The 23537-nt window shown below is 37.1% G+C and overlaps 1 protein-coding gene across 1 annotated transcript in view; it reads left to right on the top strand.

The window, feature by feature from the left end:
• The window catches only part of ADGRV1 (adhesion G protein-coupled receptor V1), a 577115-nt gene that overhangs the window by 166141 nt on the left and 387437 nt on the right, over positions 1 to 23537 (top strand). The window contains exons 49-58 of the mRNA XM_082836315.1: positions 419 to 683; positions 1433 to 1555; positions 7242 to 7464; positions 7793 to 7997; positions 12717 to 12863; positions 15095 to 15350; positions 17035 to 17237; positions 18303 to 18479; positions 18849 to 19031; positions 21155 to 21334. Coding sequence (XP_082692441.1) covers positions 419 to 683; positions 1433 to 1555; positions 7242 to 7464; positions 7793 to 7997; positions 12717 to 12863; positions 15095 to 15350; positions 17035 to 17237; positions 18303 to 18479; positions 18849 to 19031; positions 21155 to 21334 — 1962 coding nt within the window. The remainder of the gene's footprint in view (positions 1 to 418; positions 684 to 1432; positions 1556 to 7241; positions 7465 to 7792; positions 7998 to 12716; positions 12864 to 15094; positions 15351 to 17034; positions 17238 to 18302; positions 18480 to 18848; positions 19032 to 21154; positions 21335 to 23537) is intronic.

The following is a 23537-nucleotide window of genomic DNA, read 5'->3' as shown; positions in this document are numbered from 1 at the left end:
GTTTAGGTGTTTTTCTTTATATTCTATTGCTTGAGCAGTGGGTAATGATAATACAGCATTAGAAAGTTTCTTATCTCACCCTGAATTTTTCATATTTAAATAAATTTTCTCCTATTTTTGGCTTCCCCTTCTCTTGCTGTCACCCACCCCTGCCCAGATGTATATTTGAAATTGATTTATTTTCAAATAACTTCTCTTTCATTCTCTGTGTGTGTACCTAGGCACACACACATACACACACAGATAAAAAGAGGGAGAGAGCAATGAGAGAGGATCAGTTTTGATATTTTCTCATTTATGAAAGTATCTTCCTAACTAATTTAAGGGGTCTAGGAGAGTAAACATGTGATATTGGCTAAATTCTCACAAGTGCTGAATTCCTAGTCATGAGTGTTTTGTGTCTGAACATTCCCTGCAGGTCTTCAGATGGAACGGAGGAAGCTTTGTGTTGCATCAGACGCTCCGTGTCCGAGGTGTGCTGAGCATGGCCTCATTCACCAGAGGAGGTGCTATGTTCTTAGCCATTTCCCAGGCTAATGTCAGGTCAAACTCCCTTTTACTCAGGTGGTCTGGAAATGAGTTTATTAACTTTCAAGAAGTTCCCATCAGTGGAACAACACAAGTTGAAGCCTTGACTTCAGGCGATGATATTTACTTAATTTTTGCCAAAACTGTTTTCCCAGGTAAGACGATTTAGTGTTTGCAATGCATACATAGCTGTTATCGAAATTATCTTCCATTCATTTTATGTTCATATGAAAATGCTCTTGTAATAATTTTTTAGCTAATCCATAGTATGTTTCTTGATGGATCTAAGTATTGATTGTCAGCTAACAGATGGATTTTGGGAAAAAAGAAAAACATTTTAAGTGTTAATGTCCATAACCTGTGGGTGTTCTAAACCACTACTTTAAAGATATTACAATAAAATTGGGGATGGGTGGGTAAAGTAGAAAGAATTATGAAGATTTTACACCCAAGGTACAAACGGGTAACTTTTTATATGGCTGTACTTGGGATGCCATGGATAATCTGCAGTGGTAATAAATAGTGCCAAGCAGCATTCAATAAGACCATTTAAAAATGTTCTCTGAATACAAATATGCTTTTTTCTGCTTAGTAGGACTTTCATAGGTAAAATTTCAACATTCCTGAAAAATAAAACATTTGTTACTATTCTTTTTTTTGATATCAGATCATGATTAATGGTTAAACCATGTATCAATATATACTTCATGTGGTAAATGCAAGAAGACTTTTAAAGTGTTTCCTACTAAATTGTATTTTTGTTTAATTGAATGAATTCTGAGAAATGTCCTAAATTTGTTTCTTTAATTAAGTTTAATATTTTTATTATAGTTTTATTGTGTAATTTTGTCATTTTTTTCTGTAACTTTTGCCTTCAGATTTGCCTTTTATTCTGTTATTGTAGGAGATCAGAATTCAATTGAAATTTTCATCTGGGAGGGAGGACAGTCTTCTTTCAGATATTTTCAATCCCTGGATTTTGCTACTGTTAATAAGATCCACTTCTTCACACCAGCCTCAGGAATAGGTAAGGGCATTTAAAAAAAAAAAAATTATTTATTTATTTTTGGTTGCATTGGGTCTTTGTTGCTGTGCACGGGCTTTCTCTAGTTGCGGTGAGTGGGGGCTACTCTTCGTTGCGATGTGCAGGCTTCTCATTGCGGTGGCTTCTCTTGTTGTGGGGCACGGGTTCTAGGCGTGCGGGCTTTAGTAGTTGTGGCTCGTGGGCTCTAGAGCGCAGGCTCGGTAGTTGTGGCGCCCGGGCTTAGTGGCTCCGCGGCATGTGGGATCTTCCCGGACCAGGACTCGACCCCGTGTTCCCTGCATTGGCAGGCAGATTCTTAACCTCTGCGCCACCAGGGAAGCCCTCATACGTTTTAATTTTAAAAACAAAACCTTTTGTAAGAAGAGTTTTCATTGCTTTTTTGTTTTTGCAGATCTCTTTAATGTCTGGTTTAATAGTTCGATTCTCATGTTTGCATCTGTAATTCAGCCTTTTCAATAATAGTCATCTGGCCTCTGGAAGATCCCACTGTGCACTCATGAGAGAAGGAGAGTGAAGTAGACAAACAGCATCTTAGTATTATTAGGGAAACAGTTTTGACCTCACAGAACCTCTTGGAGGGTCTCAAGGACTCTTAAAGGTCCTTGGACTCACTCTGAGCATTACTGAGGTAGAGAAATCCTTGAAGGCATTTCAAAGGCAGGTGATGATCCAAGGCGTGTTTTTCAGCTCCACCTAGCTTCAGTGTGCAGAACATGCTGGGTGCAGTTTGCAGCTGTCTGGGCAAGAGCAATGGAGAAGGCTTTGTGTGTGGTTAGAGGTGAGGGACTGAAATCAGGAGGACATTAGTAAGAGGACATGTTGATGCATGGGGGTAGTTCAATTCACAAAAGTTAAAAATCTACAGAGGAAGTGCTGTTGAGAAGAGTAGAGGATTTCGCACAAATACAGGAATCTATTCTTGGGTTTTTCTCTTAGGTGCCGCACTGCTGCTTTCTCTATCAGGTGTTATATACTTTAGTCACCTTCAGTCATCTCAACTGCTGACCAGGACTCAGAGGTTATTTACCTCATTTTTCATAGTAGATTGTTTATCTCATTGTACTTTGCTTCCATGTGTCCTACTCCCCACTCCTTAGCCCTGCGTCCTCCCAGATGTTCATGCCACGTGCTCCCCTTGCTCTGGACTCTTACATCATTTTCCAGCCTCCACCCCAGGTTTACTCTGCTGACAGTCCTGTGTCTGTCTCTGCTCTGCTCTGCTCATTCTCTTCTTAAATAACTTCCCTTTACATTGTCAGCCTCTGACAGGCCATATAAACCTGTGATGTTACCCTGTGATTTCCAACTCTGTGACTTTCTTATCATTCACTCAACAATTGATTTACTGAATAAATTATATATCCTTCATCATGTATTTGTTTAGCTTTTGTTTACTTGTCCTTTAATTTTGTGCCTTTATCATTTTTGCTTTCCTTATACCTCAGGTTTTCAAGTGGACTAACTATATCTACTTGAGTCACTTATTATGATTCAAAATAGTTGCTTAATGAATGTTTTTAAGGATGAAGAGTGCTGCCTGAATGGGCCATTAATTGAAGTTATAGAATTCTCTTTAAAGGCTTAAAAAAATAGAATAGGCATTCTTTCTAAAAGAATTTGTGAAAAGTTCTGCCAAAGGCTTGTTCCCTTTATTTCTTTTGCTTCTGTGACTTGAGGATGTAGAAATATGAAAAGATTGTAGGTAATTATTTAGAATGGCTTATTATAGATCCCCTGAAAGCTGAAATTATGCATTAAATAATATTCAAGGACTTTCTTATTTTGAATATGTCAAATATTTTATTAAATATATTAGATTAGAGCCATGACTGTGAGGCTTACATATTTATTCTGGTTAATGGCTTGACAGAGATTATTGGGTAGTGACTGAATTCTTTAAATGGCAGAGGAAGAATGAATATGACAGAGACTGCAAAGACATATAAACCTACCTTCCCCTTCTCCCTTTTCTCCTTCATTATTTAATAGATATTTCTTAGTGCCAGTTATGTGCCCAGCACAGTGGTAGACCCCAAGGAAAAAAGGGTAAGCAAAATCAGGTATAGCCCTTGCCCTGAAGAAGTTTAACATCCAATAGGGAAGAAGGCCATTATATATAATCACACAAGTAAGTTTTTATGTACAAACAGATAACTACTATGAAAGAATAAAGTACTTGCATAACACGAAATGGAGGGGAGATGAATGACCTGGTCTGAGGGATGCCCAGAAAGCTTCCTTAAGGAAGAAACATTTAATTTTGGACTATAGGATGAGTAGGAGTTAATGAGACAAAGACTTGAGCATGAGGCAGCCTCTAGGCACAAGGAGCAGCAGGGGTAAAGAGGTCAGAGTGTGGCAAAGGACCAGGAAGAGGCCAGTGTGGCAGTGAGGTGAGAGTGGTCCAGGGTATAACTGAAGATGTAATCAGGCCAGATAGGGACTTAAAGGACTATTGTCTTTATCCTGTAAGTATTAGGGTGCCTTTTATGAGAACATAATGAGGAGATGGAAAATAGAAGGGTTCAGAGAGAGAAAGAGAGAGGGAGACAGACACAGAAACAGATATTGTGTGTGAGAGTGAGTGTTTATGTGTGTGTGTGTGTGTGTGTGTGTGTGTGTTTTAAAAGTGGAATGTAGGGCTTCCCTGGTGGCACAGTGGTTGAGAGTCCGCCTGTCAATGCAGGGGACACGGGTTCATGCCCCAGTCCGGGAAGATCCCATATGCCGCGGAGCGGCTGGGCCTGTGAGCCATGGCCGCTGAGCCTGCGCGTCCGGAGCCTGTGCTCTGCAACGGGAGAGGCCATAACAGTGAGAGGCCCGCGTACCGCAAAGAAAAAAAAAAAAGGAATGTTGACTGCCAATAGGAGAAAAGCTTAGAGGCTGGTAAGAGAAAACGTCTGTAGACAAGCTGGAGAATGCTGGAGCTTGGAAAGTGGTAGGTGATACAGGTGCAAAATCAGAGACATAGAGTAGTTCAGAAGCTGTCTCTCAAGTAGAATCCTGGGAGTTGATGATAGATTGCATATGGGGGTAGGTAAGAGTGAATATCAAGGATGAGCCCTAATTTCTGCAACTAATGGATGAGTGGTAGTCCCTTAACTATTATGGTGATCACGGGGAGGCAACCAGGCTTTTGGGGGCAGAGATAATGAGTTTTGTTGGGGTAATTTGAAATGCCTTTGAGTCTTGATATTTAGATACCAATAAGTGTTACTGGTTGGAGCTTAGAAGAGAAGCCTAGACCACAGCTACACATTTTGTACGTACAGAGGGTCATTTTACTACAGACAGAGGTGAAATTGTCTAGAAAGAGACTGTGTAGTATGTATGAGAGAAGGGGGCCTTGAACCAAGTTGTGCTGAATTCCACTTTTTAAAGAGAATATATGATAAAGGAGTCAGGAAAGATGGAAATCTATAGCTAACACATGCTGAATGTTTATTATGTCCAAGGTCCTATTCTAGTCCTTTACTTTATCTCATTTAATCCTCAAAGCTCTGTATGCTGCTGGAAAAATTCACCCCTCCCTCCCTAGTCCCTGAGCACTCTCAGTTTCCTCAAAACGATTACCTTTGGAAATCATGGCCTTTGGAGATTATTTGTATTAATTCATCACTCTCTTCATCCCTGTTTGATCATCCTAAGAAGACCAGGCCCCCTGGGGATAAAGAGACTGTCTTCCCCATGTGGTCTATGCATGCTGTAGACCATATGAGCCCTAACTTCCAGACCAGATGCTCAACTCGCACCTCCCCCAACTCCCCTTCCGTGATGCCCTGTGTATTGTATCTCAAACGTTTGTCAGAATCTTCCCTTCATCTCAGTGCTCTGGAGCTCAGCACTCTCCTGAGGACACTGCTTCTCATGCAGCCCTCTCTGGCTGCTCTGTCTCTTACTGGTTCCTTTTATATTCCCAGATCTCTAAATGTTAGGAATGCTTGCTCTTGCATTTTAGTCATGGAACTTTTCTTTGTCTGCACTCACTTTTTAAATAATATTATCCAGTTTCCTTCCTTTGGGATATTGTTTCTTTTCTTTTCTTTTTTTTTTTTTAAATAGTTGTGCTGTATGGAAGAGAATTCTGTAATCAGTACTAGTTAAAAATCCTGTTCCCCAGAGTAGATAGAGATTTAGGGAGGTTTTTTTTTCCCCTTATAAATTCCCTGTCTCATATCATCTTGAACAAATATGCATGTCTGTTTTCTGAGAAAGTACTCTCTGCATACATATATGTAGATTTGAGCCCCTACAGGTCCTGCTCTGAATGTCTGATTATCTATTTGCTGCCTTGTCATTCTGATCAGACTGCGAGGAATTGAATAGGGTATATCTCTAAGGGTTAAGATAAATAATCAGTGATGTTCAGAACACTTTAGTTTATGATTTTGTTTAGACTATAGCATCACTTAAACTTGAGAGATGTGATTCGTCTGAGGAATTTGCTCTTTACTGAATGTATATAACTTTATAAAACTTGGTGAAAAATGTTTGATCAGTTTTAAAAAGAAAGTTTATTAATAACAATCTTTTTTGATCTTTATTATGTAATATTTACTAAACTGAAATAGTACTTAAATTAATTACCATAAATAAACATTATCAATAGTTTTTGATATTTAAGAGTAAGGATATGGGATTTTCCATTTCAGCCTATTGGCTAAAATTTTAGAAGAGTCTCATGGTTTCTGGTTCTACATGTTATTTTAATGCCCAGTAAAACTTATTTGATATCTTCAGATTCCAATGTGTTTTTCCAAGTACTGGAATTTGTACGTTTCTCCATGATTTCCTACTTTTCTTCCCAGTTTTAAGTCTGAAGATTGCTTAATGGTATACACAGAGTAGTAAGCCCCCTTCCCCTCCTAATTTCTGCAGATATAAATATATGCCATTGCTTTGAACTATTAAGAGCATGCTTTCCTACTAACATTTCAGAAAGCATTGGAAGAATATACTCTAAGATCATAAATTTGTTAATATCCTTTGGACACCTTTAAGAATTTATCAGGTGGAAATAAATAAAATGATGAATGCTGTCTCTAATTAATATTCACAAGTTAAATAGAATACAACAATAAACATCCAGTGTAGGGGAATAATTAAATATATTTAAAAAATCAACTGTAGATTAGTATCTGTATATTAAAATTATAAATCTGAATGCTGTATAGCAAAATATAAAGCTATATATATGTATAAAATGTATACTATAAATATAGCATTAAGCTTTTTAATTAAGATTTTTTTGTATTTAGACTGTGTCGATTATGAATTCATATGAATGGTGACTGGAAAGGAAAATATAAAAATGAAACATTTAGTGGTGGGATTATGAGTCTTTTTCACTTTAAAAATATCCTACCATGCTATCCAATAAATAAATATTAAGATGAATACAAAAGAGTTCAAAATTCATTTCGGTTTTATCATCCAGTGATTTTTTTTTTTTTTATTAAGTGGATTGTGGGTACACTGTCAGGCTGACTTGTACCTTCCCCAGTATTTAAAAATTATTATTTATATCTAGTTATTTCAGAAATTGAATCATATTTAGTTACTGCAGCAATCAAAATGGAACTTTGAGAGGTGGGAGGGTTTTGCTGTGGGGAGCTGGTGAGGTGACATTCACTTTTCATTCTCGCTGCCTTTTCTTTCCTTCCTCTAGTCCACGTACTTCTTGTTGGCCAAGCTGTGTCTGCTCTTTACTGCTGGAATTCAGAGCTGAATCAATTCTCTTTTATTCTGGAAGCACCATCTGCTCATGATGCAGCCTCTGTTACAGTAAAGTCCCTTAATTCAAGCAAGCATTTAATTGCTCTTGCGGGAGCCATCCACTCACACACATATGAACTGGCCTATGTCTCGAGCCAGTCTGACTTCATTCCTAGGTAGGTTCAACATTTTATGCTGAATGTCTTTGTTTCACCATAATTTTATATGGTACCTAACTTCTCAGTCTTTATCTAGTGATGGAAGCATATACAAAATACAAGAACTATTAATAATCCAGAAGTTTGGTTATTATCCATATTTCTAATATCCTACCAAGTTAATTAGTGATATATGAACATTTTGGATTAAAATTTTACTTATGAAATGTGATTTCTGCAAACTTTTAATAGTAATCAGTATTATGAGAATTTTATGATTAATCTACCATTTATATGTCTTTAATTTGTTGTAGTTGACTTATTTTATATATACTTCTTATGCTAGTTCAGGTGAATTGATATTTGAACCTGGAGATAAAGAAGCTATAATAGCGGTAAATATCCTTGATGATACAGTTCCAGAGGAAGATGAATACTTCAGAGTTCAGCTTAAAAATCCCAAAGGAGGAGCAGAGATTGGTATTAATGGTTATGTAAAAATAACTATTCTGTCCAATGATGATGCCTATGGAGTGGTTGGATTTGCTCAGGTAAAGATTCCACACTTTGACGTCAAATGATTTATTCATTGTATTTATTTATTAGCTGCTATCAACACTCAGTGAGTGTCTTAAGCCTCTCTTCTCTTCCTTTCCCTGCTTCATTCCGAACTCTGTATTATAAGGTGAATTCTACTGATGGTTGAAATTTACAGACTTGCACAATGGACCCTTGAGTCAACTTGTCTGAAACTTTTTTTTGGTACTGATTCCTTTCCTAAGATTGAATTTGAAATGTTACCAGTTGGCCTTGGTCCAGGAGTTTGGCTCTGCTCTCATCCTTGTTTCCAGAGGGTAATGGTGAAGCAGATTCCAAATACACACTATACACTGTGTCTTGTCACGCACATCACCTACAAATATATTACTGTCCTTTTACGCCTTTGTTACTTCTGTGTATTAAGAGAAAGAGAGAGAAAGAGGTTTGTAACTGTATGTGCATTGTACACATGGAGATGCTTTCTCCCGAGGAAAGAGAGCTATCCAGTTACTCCAGTTTGACTTCCATACCCAGACTTCATATTCCTTTACCAATGAGCAAAAGGACAAACCTTCATATTGCATCATTTAGTCCTATTTGCAAAATGTATCACGATTTCTTAGTTAGAGTTACAGCTGCAGGTATCTTGTGTTTTTCTCTGAAATATTCTGCAAATAAGGAAAACTGAACTGAAACTGACTTAAAACACCTAGGGCGTGTCCACAGAGAAGGTGGGCTTGGGGTTGGCTGGATACTCTGCTGTGTCACTATGGCTCAGATTCTTTGCATCTGTGTATTTTGCCAGCAAAAAGCTAACCTTTCGTTTTGTTGTTTGAAAGCTGATGCTATCATTAGGGCTACTGCTTTCTTTTTCATGTCCATTTGCAGAGAGAGAGATGCTTTATGTGGCTCTCTGTGTAAGGAAGAAGTTTCCCAAAAGCCTCTTCTTATGTCTCATTGGCCGGAACTGGGTAACAGGCCCACTTACTCAGTCATTTATTCATTCATGTAGCAGGTATTTAATAAATACCTCCCATGTACCAGATGCTGTTTCAGATACTAGAGATATGTTAGAAAATAAAACAGTAAAAATCTCCATCCTCCTGGTCCTTAAATTCTAGAGAGGACGAGGGGAGACAGACAATAAGCAAAGACAAAAGAACATCTGTACCATTGCTGATGTTAATAAGTGCCATAGAGAAACATTAGACGGAAGGCAGATGGTGAGTGAGGGAGGAGGTGGAGGTTGTGTGCTGAGAAATCAAAAAAATCAGGGAGGGCTGCGCTGAGCAAGTGACATGGGCAAAGGCCTGGAGGAGATGAGGGAGGGAGTTTTGTGCATATCTCAGGGGAGAACATTCAAGGCAGGGGCACCCATCAGCAAGGGCAGAGGCCCGGACGTGAAGCCTTGCTCCTCTGGTGCAGCGAGAAGGCCACTGTGGCTGAAGCCAGTTACTAGGGAAGATGAAGGGCCAGGGCCCTGTGTCGGGGTCCCCACCAGCACCCACAGTTGTGACGACTTGCTAGGAGGACTCACAGGATCAACATTTAGTCTTTCTCATGTCTCTGATTTATTGGAGTGAAAGGTTACAAAGCACAGTCAGCCAAGGGAAAAGGCTCATGGGTGAACTCCAGAGGGAACCAGGTGCCTTCTCTCCCAGTGGAGTCACACAGGACACACTTAAATTCCCCCGGTGTCAAGTTGAGTTGTGATAACGCATGTGAGTTTTGCTGACCAAGGAAGCTTATTAGAGACTCAGCGCTCAAGGTTTTAACTGGGGGCTGATCACATAGGCACCCTGTACCTGGCATAGAACAAAATTCCAGAGTCCCAGAAGGAAACGGACTGTTTAGTATCAACCACATTGTGTGTACAAACAGTTCAGGCACAAGAAGCTGGTTATCAGTTCTGTGGGTGGTGAGAACCCTCCCGATATCCAGGTTCCCAGACATCAGCCAAGAAGGAACCCCATAGGCCTTTTGAAGGATAACGGTCAGGCCTGCTACCTGAACTCTTTCCTGCACGGGCCCCTTAGTGTTTTCATGAATTTGGCCTCTGAGGGAAACTGGGAGCTTTTGGAGGATTGGGGTAAAAGAGAAATTTGATCCAGCTTGCACTTTTAAAGGACATTCTCTTCATAGAATTGAGACTAGATTGTAAGTGGGCAAGGACAGAAATAGACTAGGAGGCTATTGCAGTAATTCAGCAGCAAATGATAGAGCTATGGGGAGCAGGAATGTGCCTTTCACCAAGACACAACCACTGTAAGAGGAGCAGTTTGGGGGGGATAAGATTGGACTTACTAATACCCTGAGTCAATTCCTTGCAAGGATCGTAGGGTCACCCTGTTACCCACTCTGTCCCATCTCTGGAGCCAAAGGCAGGTCAGCTTCCTCTGAGGCACCTCTGCCCAATAGAAATATAATATGAGCCCCTGGGTAACTCTGAGTTTTCTAGAAGCCCCATTAAAAAAGTAAAAAGAGACAGGTGAAGTCAGTTTTCATGTTATATTTCATTTAACCCAATCTATTTGAAATATTATTGTTTCAACATGTAATCAACGTAAAATTACTTATGAAACATTTCACATCCTTTTTTTCCCGTATTTTGTCTTCAAATCCAGTATGCATTTTTACACTTAAAGACTAGTCACATTTCAAGTGTTCAGTAGCCACATGTGGCCAGGAGCTGCTGTGTAGGACAGAGTAGCTCTAAGATGTGAGCTGCGTGGGTAGGGTTAGAAAGAAAGCAGACAACTTCTTCCCCCACCAGGTATTCACATGACTTGTTTCCTCACTTTGTTTCCTCTCTGCTGAAATGCTATCTTACAGAAAGGCCTTTTCTTGCTGAACATTGTGACTCCCACCACCATTCTTTATTACACCTTAATCTTCCTTATTGGCACTTACAATGGCCTGATTGGTCTATTGCCAGTTTCTTTTTTTACTAGAATTAAAGACTATGACAGCTGGCATACTGATTTCCTCGCAGCTTTCCCTGAACCAGACAAGTGCCTGGCACTCTGTAGGTGCTTCCTGTGAGCCTGTCATTGTGCAGGGGAGGAAACAGAAGACTCACGGGGCCTTCTCAGGATCTCATACAACTATGGAGGGCAGAGCTGGGGCTCCTGGGGCAGAACCCAAATGCTCTGCAGCTCAGCTTCATCTTCTCACCGGAAGCTGTGCTGCAGATGGGGAGTACATTCTGTTCCTCAACTATTTAAGCATAGATCGTGCTTTATGAAGCCTGTTTCACAATTGTTCTAGAGACACAAAGTCACCGTGGCCTGATCCTTGCCAATAGATATAGTATCCTAGGTTTCTTCAATCCGTTCAGGAAAATTCCTCAATACAGGCCTCTCGTGTCCGGACAGCCTGGTTCCAAGATGGGACTTTAGATGTTGAGAATTTCTTGAATATCTTCTGGCTGTATTAATCCTCATTTTACTAATCCTTGTTAACAGATGGCATGAAGCCTGAGAGAGGCTTCTCTTTTTAAAAAGCGTTTTCTTTCTTTCTTTTTTTAAAGGCATTGTCTTTTGTGAGCAAATTATATGCATATTTTAAAATCAAAGCATTTTCTGTAGGAATGTGTGATTGCCTTGAGCAAGATTTTACTACTATGTAACATCTGTAGCAATGTGTTAAAATGCTGTGTAAAACGCTATAGGATTGGATATCTACTCAAGTTAGCATGCTAACTGGAAGCTTACATAAGCTTAAATGAAATTTCTTAATTTTATTTAAGAAATTAATGGGGGAGCCTTTTTTTTAAGATTAAGTAAAAGTAAGTAAAAAGACGAGAACAATCTTACTGGAAAGATTTTAAAAAATCTTTATACTCTGTGTTCTTGCTGTATTGCCTATGGAGAAACAAAAGTTATTGTAAGAAGAGAGTTTTTGGAGTATTAATTTTGAGGAAGCATTCATTAAATGGCTGGCAAGAGAAGTCTACAGGCCTTGGACAAAGAATGTTATAGTCACACAGAGGCAGAAATCAGTTTGGAACAAAGGAAAGAGGCTCAGAAGTATAGGTGAGAAGAAGAGAGTAAGGGTCTAACATGAGGGAAAAGGATCGTTCTGGCAGGAAAAACAGTTGTAAAGACCATGAGCTAAGAATGAAACATCATCCATGGAAACATCACAGCCTATAGAAACGTTTCAGAGGATATGAATTTAAGGATAAGAGACTTTTGTAAATGATCAGAAAGAGCTCACTGCTTCTCATGATGTTATTACATTTGGATGGGTCCTTGGGGACCACATAGACCAAACACTTATTTTACAAACAGGAAACAAAGACCTAGAGGGATTGCCAGAGCTTAACATAGGGGAGGAAGAAGATTTCTCTGTTCTCCTGACTCTCTCTATGACACTTCTGTTGTATAAGCTATTTACATGCTATGTATACTCCTTTTAAAAATGTGTATGCTTTCTGAGTGTAAAAATAATATGTTTATTGAAGAAAATTTGAAAAATATAGAACCTGGAAAAAATCCTATAAAAATTAACCTTTTCATTTACTTTAACTAGTCTTTTACTTATTCAGACATGCATGTTTTAAAGTAAAAATCATGGTCATCCTATATTACTGTTTTTTAAATATTGTTTTTTACATAATATGTCATGTTGCTTGGTACTGTGAAGTTTGCAAATGCATAATAGCATGACCTAAAAGTCTGCCTAGATGATTTCAAATAACCCCTTATGACTTCCTGTGTATTTTTCAGAATTCATTATATAAACAGGTGGAGGAAATGGAGCAAGATAGCCTAGTAACCTTGAACGTTGAACGCTTAAAAGGAACATATGGTCGTATAACTGTAGCGTGGGAAGCTGACAGAAGTATTAGTGATATATTTCCTACCTCAGGAGTGGTATGTAATTTACAAAATTATAGGAGTCACTTTTAAATTATGGTTACTATTGATGCATGGGACCAAACCCTGTCTTGTGGGTGAAGTGTTTGAGTTTGACCATGTCAGCATTGGATTCCTCCTAATCACCATAGAGAGGGATACAAGTTAAGGTTAGTTTTATTGTTGTGATTCTTCTTTTTTCCCTATAATACCAAAATTGTCTGTAAAAACATCATCCCTTTTGAGATTCAATACACTGGCTGGCCAGATTATGGATGTATTACACTGTCAGAAAGATAAAACTAATCCAGCTGGGGCTGGAAATGTGGTTTTGAGATTTGGGTAGAATAGAAGCAGTAAATCGGGAACAAGTCCAGTGAAATAACAGGAAGTATGGAAAAGTAGACCAGAGTTGCTGAGTGATGTAGGTTGAGTTTCCTATAAATAGACTCTGAGATTGAGAGTTGTGGGCCAAAAGTTCATTGGGAAGAGCACGTATAAGGAAGTGAGGAAGGCAGTCATGAGCAGAGGGAGAAGTTGATCCACAGACAGTTGTCCCTGAGGTGGAGTTTATGAGGGAGTTTTGGAGCTGAGCTTGTCCTCTGGAGTTGTTTCCAGTTGGGGCAAGGGGATATAATGTTGCATCCTGTTTTAGCTGTCCTTGACCTCTGGTCACCTTTTGGTTGAGGCATAACCTGGGGTGAAGAATATTATGGCAGATTTTATTGCAGTGGATATTTACTTTATTCAAGCTACCAAAACTGCAAGTTGTACCTCTCAGGTTCTGTGTGTTCTGAATTATAATATGCTTCCCCAATTAATATTTCTTATATAAGCATGATTAAAATGATTTCTAATTTAAATACACAATAGTATCTTAGGTATGGACTGTATTTTTTTTTAATTTATGTATTTATTTTTGGCTGTGTTGGGTCTTTGTTGCTGTGCATGGGCTTTCTCTAGTTGTGGCGAGCAGGGGCTACTCTTTGTTGCAGTGTGCGGGCTTCTCATTGTGGTGGCTCCTCTTGTTGTGGGGCATGGGCTCTAGGTGCATGGGCTTCAGTAGTTGTGGCACACAGGCTCAGTAGTTGTGGCTCACAGGCTCTAGAGCGCAGGCTCAGTAGTTGTGGCACACGGGCTTAGTTGCTCCGCGGCATGTGGGATCTTCCCAGACCAGGGCTCGAACCTGTCTCCCCTGCATTGGCAGGCAGATTCTTAACCACTGCACCACCAGGGAAGCCCTGGAGTGTATTTTGGAAGAGAATTATCTTATCCAAATCTCAGTAAGTTCTGTAAAGGGCCAGATAGTAAATATTTTAGACATTGAGGGCTATATGTTCTCTTTCCCAGCTATCAGCTTTGCCCTTGTAGCACAAGGGCAGCGATAGACAGTATGTTATCAAATGACCTTTTCTGTTTTCCAATAAAGCTTAATTTATAAAAAATGGATTTGACCAAAGGGCAGTAGTTTTCTGACTCTTGATTTTATTAATAAAGCTCTTGAGTTTATATCCTGAAGTGCCTTCTTTAGGTAGAGAGATGAGTGTCAGCAAAATAGGCCTGTAATGCTAGTTTGAATTGTTGTAAATAGTATGTATCCCTATTACTAGAGAATAAAATCTGAAATGGGGAAAAAAGGGAAATGACATTCAAGAAGCAGACAGAAGCCCTATCAGAAAGGACTTCAGATGCTTTTTAGCAAATTTAGGTTTGACTCTTCAGACAGTAGAGACCCAGGAGGAGAGAGAGACTCTGATTTGTATCTCTGCCTATCTTTCTCTCTCTATTTCTATTTTGATTGATTCATTGTTAAATAATACATCTATTCAGAGTTTAGGTGAGGGAAGTGGAAGTAGCACTTCTAGCAAAAGTTTTGTAGAGAAAAATGTTTAAACTATATGCCACCTTCTTTTATGTTTTTAGATTTTTATATATGGTATCCAGGGCTTAAATTTCCAGAAAGAGTATGTACTCAATATTTTATTAAGAAGGTAGGTTTCAGGATAGGACAGTTTGGCTACATGTTTTATTAGCTAAGTTTTAGTAGTGGTTTACTTTTTCTTTTTCCTAACAATCTTCTACTTCTCATGTGAAAGGCATTTGATTGATTTGTAGGATCATATTATGTTGCTTAAATATCTCATTATTTAAGATATGGTCGATATTAAAAGATAATCTAACCTTTTGGTATTCTTACTGCACAGTGATAAGTAGAATATAAATAAAATCTTCTTTCTTTAAAATTTTAGATTTCATTTTCTGAAGGCCAGGCACTGTCTACAATTACTCTGACTGTTCTTGCTGATGACCTACCAGAGTTGTCAGAGATTGTGATTGTAACACTCATCCGTATTATCACAGAAGGGGTTGAGGACCCATCAAAAGGTGCTACTATTGATCAGAAAAGAAGCAAGTCTGTGATAACCACTCTGCCCAATGACTCGCCCTATGGCGCGGTGGGCTGGCATGCTGAGTCTCTCTTCGTCAGAGTAGCAGAGCCTAAAGGTAAATCTTGTTAAGTATTTTTCAGGTTCTAGTAAGTTTTATTGGATGACTTAATTCTAATATTTACTAGGGATGTAATTTTCTTTTTTTACAAACTGATATTTTTCAGTTTGACAAGTCATACTCAATCCTTTTTTACTTTTTGTTTGTTTCTATTAAATTTTCTGATCCTGTCATTACACAGTGATATGACTATATGAAATACTTTTACTTTTACTTTTTTTTTTTTTTGCGGTACGCGGGCCTCTCACTGTTGTGGCCTCTCCCGTTGCGGAGCACAGGCTCTGGACGCGCAGGCTCAGCGGCCATGGCTCACGGGCCCAACCGCTCCGCGGCATGTGGGATCTTCCCGGACCAGGGCTCGAACCCGTGTCCCCTGCATTGGCAGGCGGACTCACAACCACTGCGCCACCAGGGAAGCCATACTTTTACTTTTTGAGACATTACTGTCATAATAGAAATAATAATATTTTAGTAAATCATTATAGTAGAAGTGTTTGGGTTTTATTTTACTTTCTCTTTTTCATTTTTGATATATCTGTTCTCTTTCCTCACTTAGATTTCTCCGCTATAGATTTTCAATAGTTATAGAAAACAATGAGCAGCACAGAGAAATGCATGTGGTACTCGAGGTGTTAATTATTAAACCCAAAGCAGTAATTAAAATAATATTTTTTCTGTGAAGCATAAGTGATCAGTGCTTCTTTTCCTGTTTCCTTTGAGCTTAGTGTTGACATCTTTGTCTAAATGACTATTCTTATCAACTGTAGAATAAATAGATTTTTATAGATAAAGGTCATTTGACTTATTTGAATAAAAGGTTATATATAATATATATGTATTAAGAATATGTGAAGGCTCTAAAATTTTCAGATAGGAACATGGACATCTTTCAAGGACCTTTTATTTAAATAGTTGATGGAAAAAAATGACGTGTAATTATGTATCTAGGTCTTTATATATCTGTACATATCAGAATAGAAAGAATAATCTTAAAATAAAATGATCTGTTCATTTATCCATTCAACAGTCATTTTTGAAGCACCTAGTAAGTACCAGAAATTGTGCTATGTGTTCTGGAAACAAAGACATGGTATTTGGTCATTAGAAATTCACAGACTGGTAGGGAAATTGACAAGCATTTTTTTCATTTATATAGCAAACTAAATTTTAAAAATCTAAGAAATGAAATAAAAAATACGTGCTGGGAAATACTTTGAGCTTTGTGATAGCCACCTTTACTGTAAGAACGAAATTGCTCTTCTTCTAATGATTAGTTATTAAATGATGACTCTGTGTGCTTAATTTTTCATTTTCAAAGAATCTTCGTGGCATTTGTAATTAGCCCCTCTGCTCAACCAGCAGGTATGCACTTTCCTAAGATTTTCAGCAGTTTCTGTTAAAGTGCATGACATGTGCAACATAGGACAGTGAATTATAGTACCAGAAGTGAGGGTTTAGAACTGGGATATAATGCTAACAGCGTGTGGTGATTCTCACCACAACTTTGGAGACAAGGTGGATAAAACACTAAATACTCCTTGGGAGTATACATTGTCTTTGTTTTGCCTCTCTTTTTTACCTGTCTGAAAGGGGTAGTGCAGAACATTCTATCCTAAGTGCTTGGAATAGCATCAACAGCAAGTAGAAAAGCTTACTTACTTAAGGCATGTCTGTCTCACAGAGAACATCACCACTTTTCAGTTACAAATTGTTCGAAATAAAGGACTGCTTGGAGACATAGCCATTCAGTTGGTAGCTAAACCCAATTTCTTACTGCACGTCAGTAATCAAGCCACTGAGAATGAAGATTATGTGCTACAAGAACCAATGATAATAATGAAAGAAAACGTAAAAGAAACTTATGTCAAAGTTGCCATTTTGCCGGTGAGTCTAAGGCTGCAATGAATGTGATGTAAAATAAAGGAAAATACTCTTGAAGGTAAAATCTTTAAAAAGGGTGCCTTTTAAATATAAAGATACAGGTATTCTAATGCTCCCACCCACCCTAATATTTAATAATGAATGACTATTTAATAACTGAAAGATAAAATAACAAGTGTATTAATTATATTTATTTGTGAACTGGAATATTGTTTGAATGAACTTTGAAGCATTGAATCTGGATTGATTATGTGTCTGGTTGGATTCTCTATTCTGTTGCTTTGTTAGTTGTTTTCAACTAATGATTGAATGAATAAAATACCCAAGTCAATCTGGTTATTTTTATTATTGCTTTTACAGGACAGTGTTTTCATTCCATGATACAATCACTTGAATTAAGATTAGTCTTCAGATGGGGTTTAGATCTAGTTTTAGTGCTCTCACTCTCTTTCTCTCCTTCGTCTAAAGAGAATGTGTATATACGTCTGTAGTGATGCCCAAGAAACTGAAATTTGTTAATAGTATTATCACTAATATATAATTAAATATTGTATTTATATATTATAGTCCTACATATATTCATTATTATCATTCTTTTGAAATTTTTTATTACCTATTGAAAAATAAGGTAACAATTTTTAAAAAGTTAATTAAAATATAGGATTATAATTAGATTTACAAGTCCAGAGCTTTCACTTTTTAAGATGTATGTAGCATTTACCAGTTTCTCCTAAATTGAGGGGATGTTATATATGTAAAACATATTCAGTAGGATGTGGTCAAAATTGTAGGATAGATACTTTTAAAGAATTATTTTACTTGCTCATGAGTATGTGGCTTTCATTGAAACATCACCAATAAGCTTGAATATCCCCTAAGATTCTGAAGTTGTCAGTGGGGATGTACTAAAATATAAAAAGGAATCTTTTTTTATATGTGTGGTAGAACTGCCCGTGCCTGTGGACAGTCATTCTTTACTGAAAAATATTGTATTTCCAATGCAAATCAAATATATTAAAAAAAATAAAACACCATCTCTCTCCCCTCCCCGCTGTTCCTTACCCCCAGGATGATGCCCCCGAGCTGGAGGAAGGGTTTATTGTCAACATCACTGAGGTGTACCTGGTAAACTCTGACTTCTCTGCAGGACAGCCAAGTGTGCGGAGGCCTGGGATGGAAATAGTTGAGATAATGATTGAAGAAAATGATGATCCCAGAGGAATTTTTAATTTTCGTGTTACCAGAGTGAGAGGAACTTTCACACATTTATAGTAATAACAAAAGCTTGTATCTGCTGATTTGGCCAGTATCATATATTTTCTGAAAAATAATTGACTTTTCTTGTAGGTATTAATAAATACCCATCTTGAAGTTTTTCTTATAGACTAATTCTTAGTTCTCTTTGAGCTAGAACAAAGGATTAAGCAAGTTTATTTACATTACATTTAAATGTAAGAGTTCTGAAGACCGAATATGCATACTTACAGTCAACTATTGATTTCTACTTTGAAGAGTGAAGTATAAGAACTAATAGTAGAAATAATAAGTTTAGAAAGTGATGACTTACATGAGTTACTTTTGTCTTGCATTTTAACTTATATTCTTTATTTAAAGGATGTTGGTGGAGTTATTACTGCCTATGAGGTACCTCCACCCCTGAACATTCTTCAAGTTGCTGTAGTCCGTCTGGCTGGAAGCTTTGGGGCAGTAACTGTTTATTGGAAAGCAACACTGGACAGTGCTGGCCTGGAAGACTTTAAGCCATCTCACGGGATTCTTGAATTTGCAGATAGACAAGTATGCTAGTTACAGACATATTAACATTTTTTGGTTGTACTTGAAACATTTTATAGGCATCCACCAAATGAATGTGCAGTAGTGATTGCTGAATGTATTAAATTCTAGATTTCCATGTCAAGCCAACAGAGGTATCGTTAGTTAATGTATAATTTTTTAATGGACATGGAAGAGAATATAAATAGGCAAGAATCTTACCCTCTCTGAAATTCTCCACCTTACTCTATTTTAAATAGAAGTTATAAAATGATAATAACTGGCTTGGAAGTGCCTAAGAATGTATAAAATACTGCCTGATGAACTAGACTATTCCTATGAACTTTAGGTTCTTATATTCTATTTGTTTCTTAATGATTATAAATATAAATTTTTTTTAGGATTTGCAGTAGAAGTGTATGCATTTATTACTAAAGACATTTATTATTATGTACATTTATTATTACCCAAAGATTTTTTTACAATTAAAAAACATTAAAATGATAGAAAAGGAACAAAGTAGTTAAAACTGGAAAAAATTGAAAAACAGTATTCTAGATTTGGGCCAACCAATCTTAAAAATTACAAAATATTCCTTAAGAATTGTAAGCTTGTGAACTGGGCATTTTGCAATATGTAAGAATTTTTGATAAATTTTTCAATCAGTAAGTGGAAAAAGCATGTGAACAACCATGAAAATGTTAGTAACTTCAAATAGCAGTATCTATTTACATGCAGTCTGATTTTGCCTGCACAGATTTGCACAGTGTGCATCAACTTATTAGTTGCCGTTAGGGGGATAGTGAATACTGCTAAAAGATAAGCATACAGATCTAGATTTTCCTACACATAAAGGTCTATTGCTAATATTTGAAATCATGAGATTTTAACAAATTTAAGACTTTAAAACATTTCCTACTAAAAGGAGGGGAAATGCAGATTTTCATGTTAAAAGTAGAAACAAATAAATTGATTTTTCATTGAAGTAACCTTCCAACTTTATATTATCAGGACTTTATTCTTTTCATGAAGTTTTCATGAAGTCCCATCACTTAGCAGCACCCTTAGGATCATCATCATTCTTAAATTTAACATCCTGTAGGGAAAGTATTCTGTGTTCTACAGTACTGATTTGAGGTGCAGACATTTTGACAAGCTTATATTTTAGCATTTGATTTTGTTCAGGTTTCTCTTTCTCTGAATGTGACGTCCAGATTTCTCACTTTTCTCTGTTACTATATTAAAGGTGGATTTAGGTAGGAAAACTTTGTTTTTTGATAAATGTCTGTGTCATTTCCCTTTGGGATATAGAAAATATTTTAAATATGGACATACAGCTGGGATATTTTTATGACTAATAGTGAAATCACAAGCTGGACCAAAGTTTTACTCATTTATAAGTTATAAAAACTTGTAACATAGATCCAGACAGATGAATGAACTCCTGATCACAGAGTTCTAAAAACATGAAATTTGGGTTTTCTTCCTGCCTTTTTCCCTACATTACAAGAACAGTAATTTGAAACCGAAGGGATTTATTCTAGTTACAGAAGACAGTAATAATTTATATGGTACCATTTTATATCAGGTCGTATTAATGCTAAGTATACTAAAATTTATGTTTGTGCAATGGTAATTAGAGCCTGCATGACATTTTAAATATTTTTCTTCAAGAATAAGCCTTCATTGTTTTTTTGAATCTATAAATTATCCTATATTTTATTACATATATAATTTCCTCTATCTTGGAAACAATAGACTGAAAAGTTTTGACTTTGAAATACTATAAATATGTGACTATTTTTAAAAAAAAATTTTTAATTTTTATAGAAAAGTTTTGGCCACACTGCACGGCTTCTGGGATCTTGGTCCCCTGACCAAGGATTGAACCCAGGCCCTCAGCAGTGAGAGCACAGAGTCCTAACCACTGGTCCGCCAGGGAATTCCCTGACTTTTAAATAGTATTATGAACACCACAGGCAAAAATTCCTGCTTTTTTCTTTGGTACTATGTTTCTAAGTTTCAACTAAAAAGTTAAAATATATGCGATCAAAAACTGCTATTACATTTTACCCTCTCTGCCTCTCTCCCTCCCTTTTTCCTTCTCTCCCTCCCTCTTTTCCTTCTTTCCTTCTTTTCTTTTATAGGTTATTGCAGTGATAGAAATCACCATAATTGATGATGCTGAATTTGAACTCATGGAGATATTCAATATTTCCTTAATCAGGGTGGCTGGAGGTGGCAGACTTGGAGAAGATGTTGTGGTAACTGTTGTTATTCCACAGAATGATTCTCCATTTGGAGTGTTTGGATTTGAAGAAAAGACTGTAAGTGAAATATATCAGGAAGGGGGGGGGTGCCTTCCCCTAAACTAATTTTTCATGTAATTTATAGTAGAAAGGTCTTTTTCTTTTTTTTAAAAAAAAAAAAACTCTGCATTACTCTTTACTTACAGTTCTTTTCTCAAGGCTCTTTTGAGTTGGCTATTGAATTAGGGACCAATCTGCTAACCTGTGCACACAGTTTTATAATAGTGAGAGCTCTTAACATCAGGCAGTTACAAAGGGGTGTAATAGACTATGAGGTACTTTTTGTCTATACATTCTGTTCTGTACCGGCTCTGCTACCAGACTGCCATCCTGGTTACAAGGCAGGATTCTGTCATGCTCCGGTTTTACACCCCAGGAATGGATTTAGCTGAGGAGCGATTTATATTCCCCACCTTTCAGGCCCTCTATCTTGATTTATACTGAACAAAACACTACAGTCGCCCCAGCTCCTGTGTTTCTATGTATTTCTTCTCTCTCTCCCCTCTTACTTCTCATGGGCTGCCTACTTCTAAGACCTGCAAGAGTGAGCCTAAATATTATTATTAATATTCTCTCCCCTGAGAGAGAGAAAAAAAGCTTTGGCTAGTACAAAATTATCTCTCTACCTTAACTATACAATGAGGTGCTATAAACTATATCATAATTATTATGACATAATGATTATATCATCATCATTATGACTTTACCTTTCAAAGGAAATTTCAAGATGAAATAATCATACAAATATTTAGATAATTTCGATAGACACAGCAACTTTTCTGGCTTCTTTGTCACCATTCCCTTTATTTAATCACTTATAGGTAATCAGTAATTCACCATAGATCATTTTAAATAATAGCAAATTGTCTAATGCCTATTGTCTTTACTGTTCAGTGGATGCAAGGCTAGACCTGCAACTTGCATATCAGGGCTGGGCTTCCTAGATGCTCCAAAATTTAGATAAACCCTAATAATTGCCTAATTATTTGATCATTGAAATTTCAACTTCATAAGAAAATGGAAACTATAAAAGGAACAGAACCCTTCTACTGCTGTAGCCTATTTGAGACTCTTTTTCTTCCTTGAGAAAGGAATGAGCAGAAATAAGTGTTTGTAAAGAGTGGTAGATTCACAAAAGAGTAGCTGTGAATGTTTTCTAGGCAACCTAAAAAGTCTGGAAAATACAAAATGTATAAAGAAAAGTGTAAAAGTACCCATAATATTATTGCTCTAAGATAGATATCGTTAGTATTTTGTCATATTTCCATCCAGGCCTTCTTTGCATATATGCAGAGAAATATTTTAATATATACGAGTATGTAATTTATTTTTATAAAATGTATTAAATGTAGTAAAAATGTATTCTCTGTTACCTTCTGAGGTTAGATAAAAGGTTCAGGGTTTAAGTAGTCCAACCTCCAACTGATGAAATGTTATAATAATGTTTTTGCTTTTAACTTTGTCACACTTTTGGACTTAGCCATTGGATGGTATATTTACAGGTTTCTCTCACCTTTTGAGAAAATGAAGGAGTTATGCTACTATTCATAAAAATTTCTGTTTATTCATTTTATCTTAACTGCTGTCGTAAACCTTACTGCAGTAACTTTAGTGCATCCTTGATCTGGGAACTACTGTCTTATTGTAATAGACTCAGATTTCCAACTTGTCTTATAGTCTAAAAGTAAGATTTAAGGTACCCAAACCCTTGTGAGGAGTGAGTTGTTACATGTAAAGCACATATAATTGGGCTTTACCCTCAATAGGTGTCAATTGCTGTTTTAATTGTTGATAGTATTAGTAGTAGCTTGTGGCTCAACCCTTTGTGGCTACTTTCCTTGTATCCTATCTTTCTTTTTTTTTTTTTTTTAACATCTTTATTGGAGTATAATTGCTTTACAATGGTATGTTAGTTTCAGCTTCACAACAAAATGAATCAGTTATATATATACATATATTCCCATATCTCTTCCCGCTTGTGTCTCCCTCCCTCCCACCCTCCCTATCCCACCCCTCCAGGCGGTCACAAAGCACCGAGCTGATCTCCCTGTGCTATGCGGCTGCTTCCCACTAGCTATCTACCTTACGTTTGGTAGTGTATATATGTCCATGTCTCTTTATCGCTTTGTCACCGTTTACCCTTCCCCCTCCCCATAGCCTCAAGTACATTCTCTAGTAAGTCTGTGTCTTTATTCCTGTTTCACCCCTAGGTTTTTCATGA

The sequence above is a fragment of the Leucopleurus acutus genome, assembly GCF_964270905.1.
Source record: "Leucopleurus acutus genome assembly, chromosome: 3".
In the NCBI taxonomy this organism is placed as follows: Eukaryota; Metazoa; Chordata; class Mammalia; order Artiodactyla; family Delphinidae; genus Leucopleurus; species Leucopleurus acutus.
This window is presented reverse-complemented; position numbering and strand designations above follow the sequence as displayed.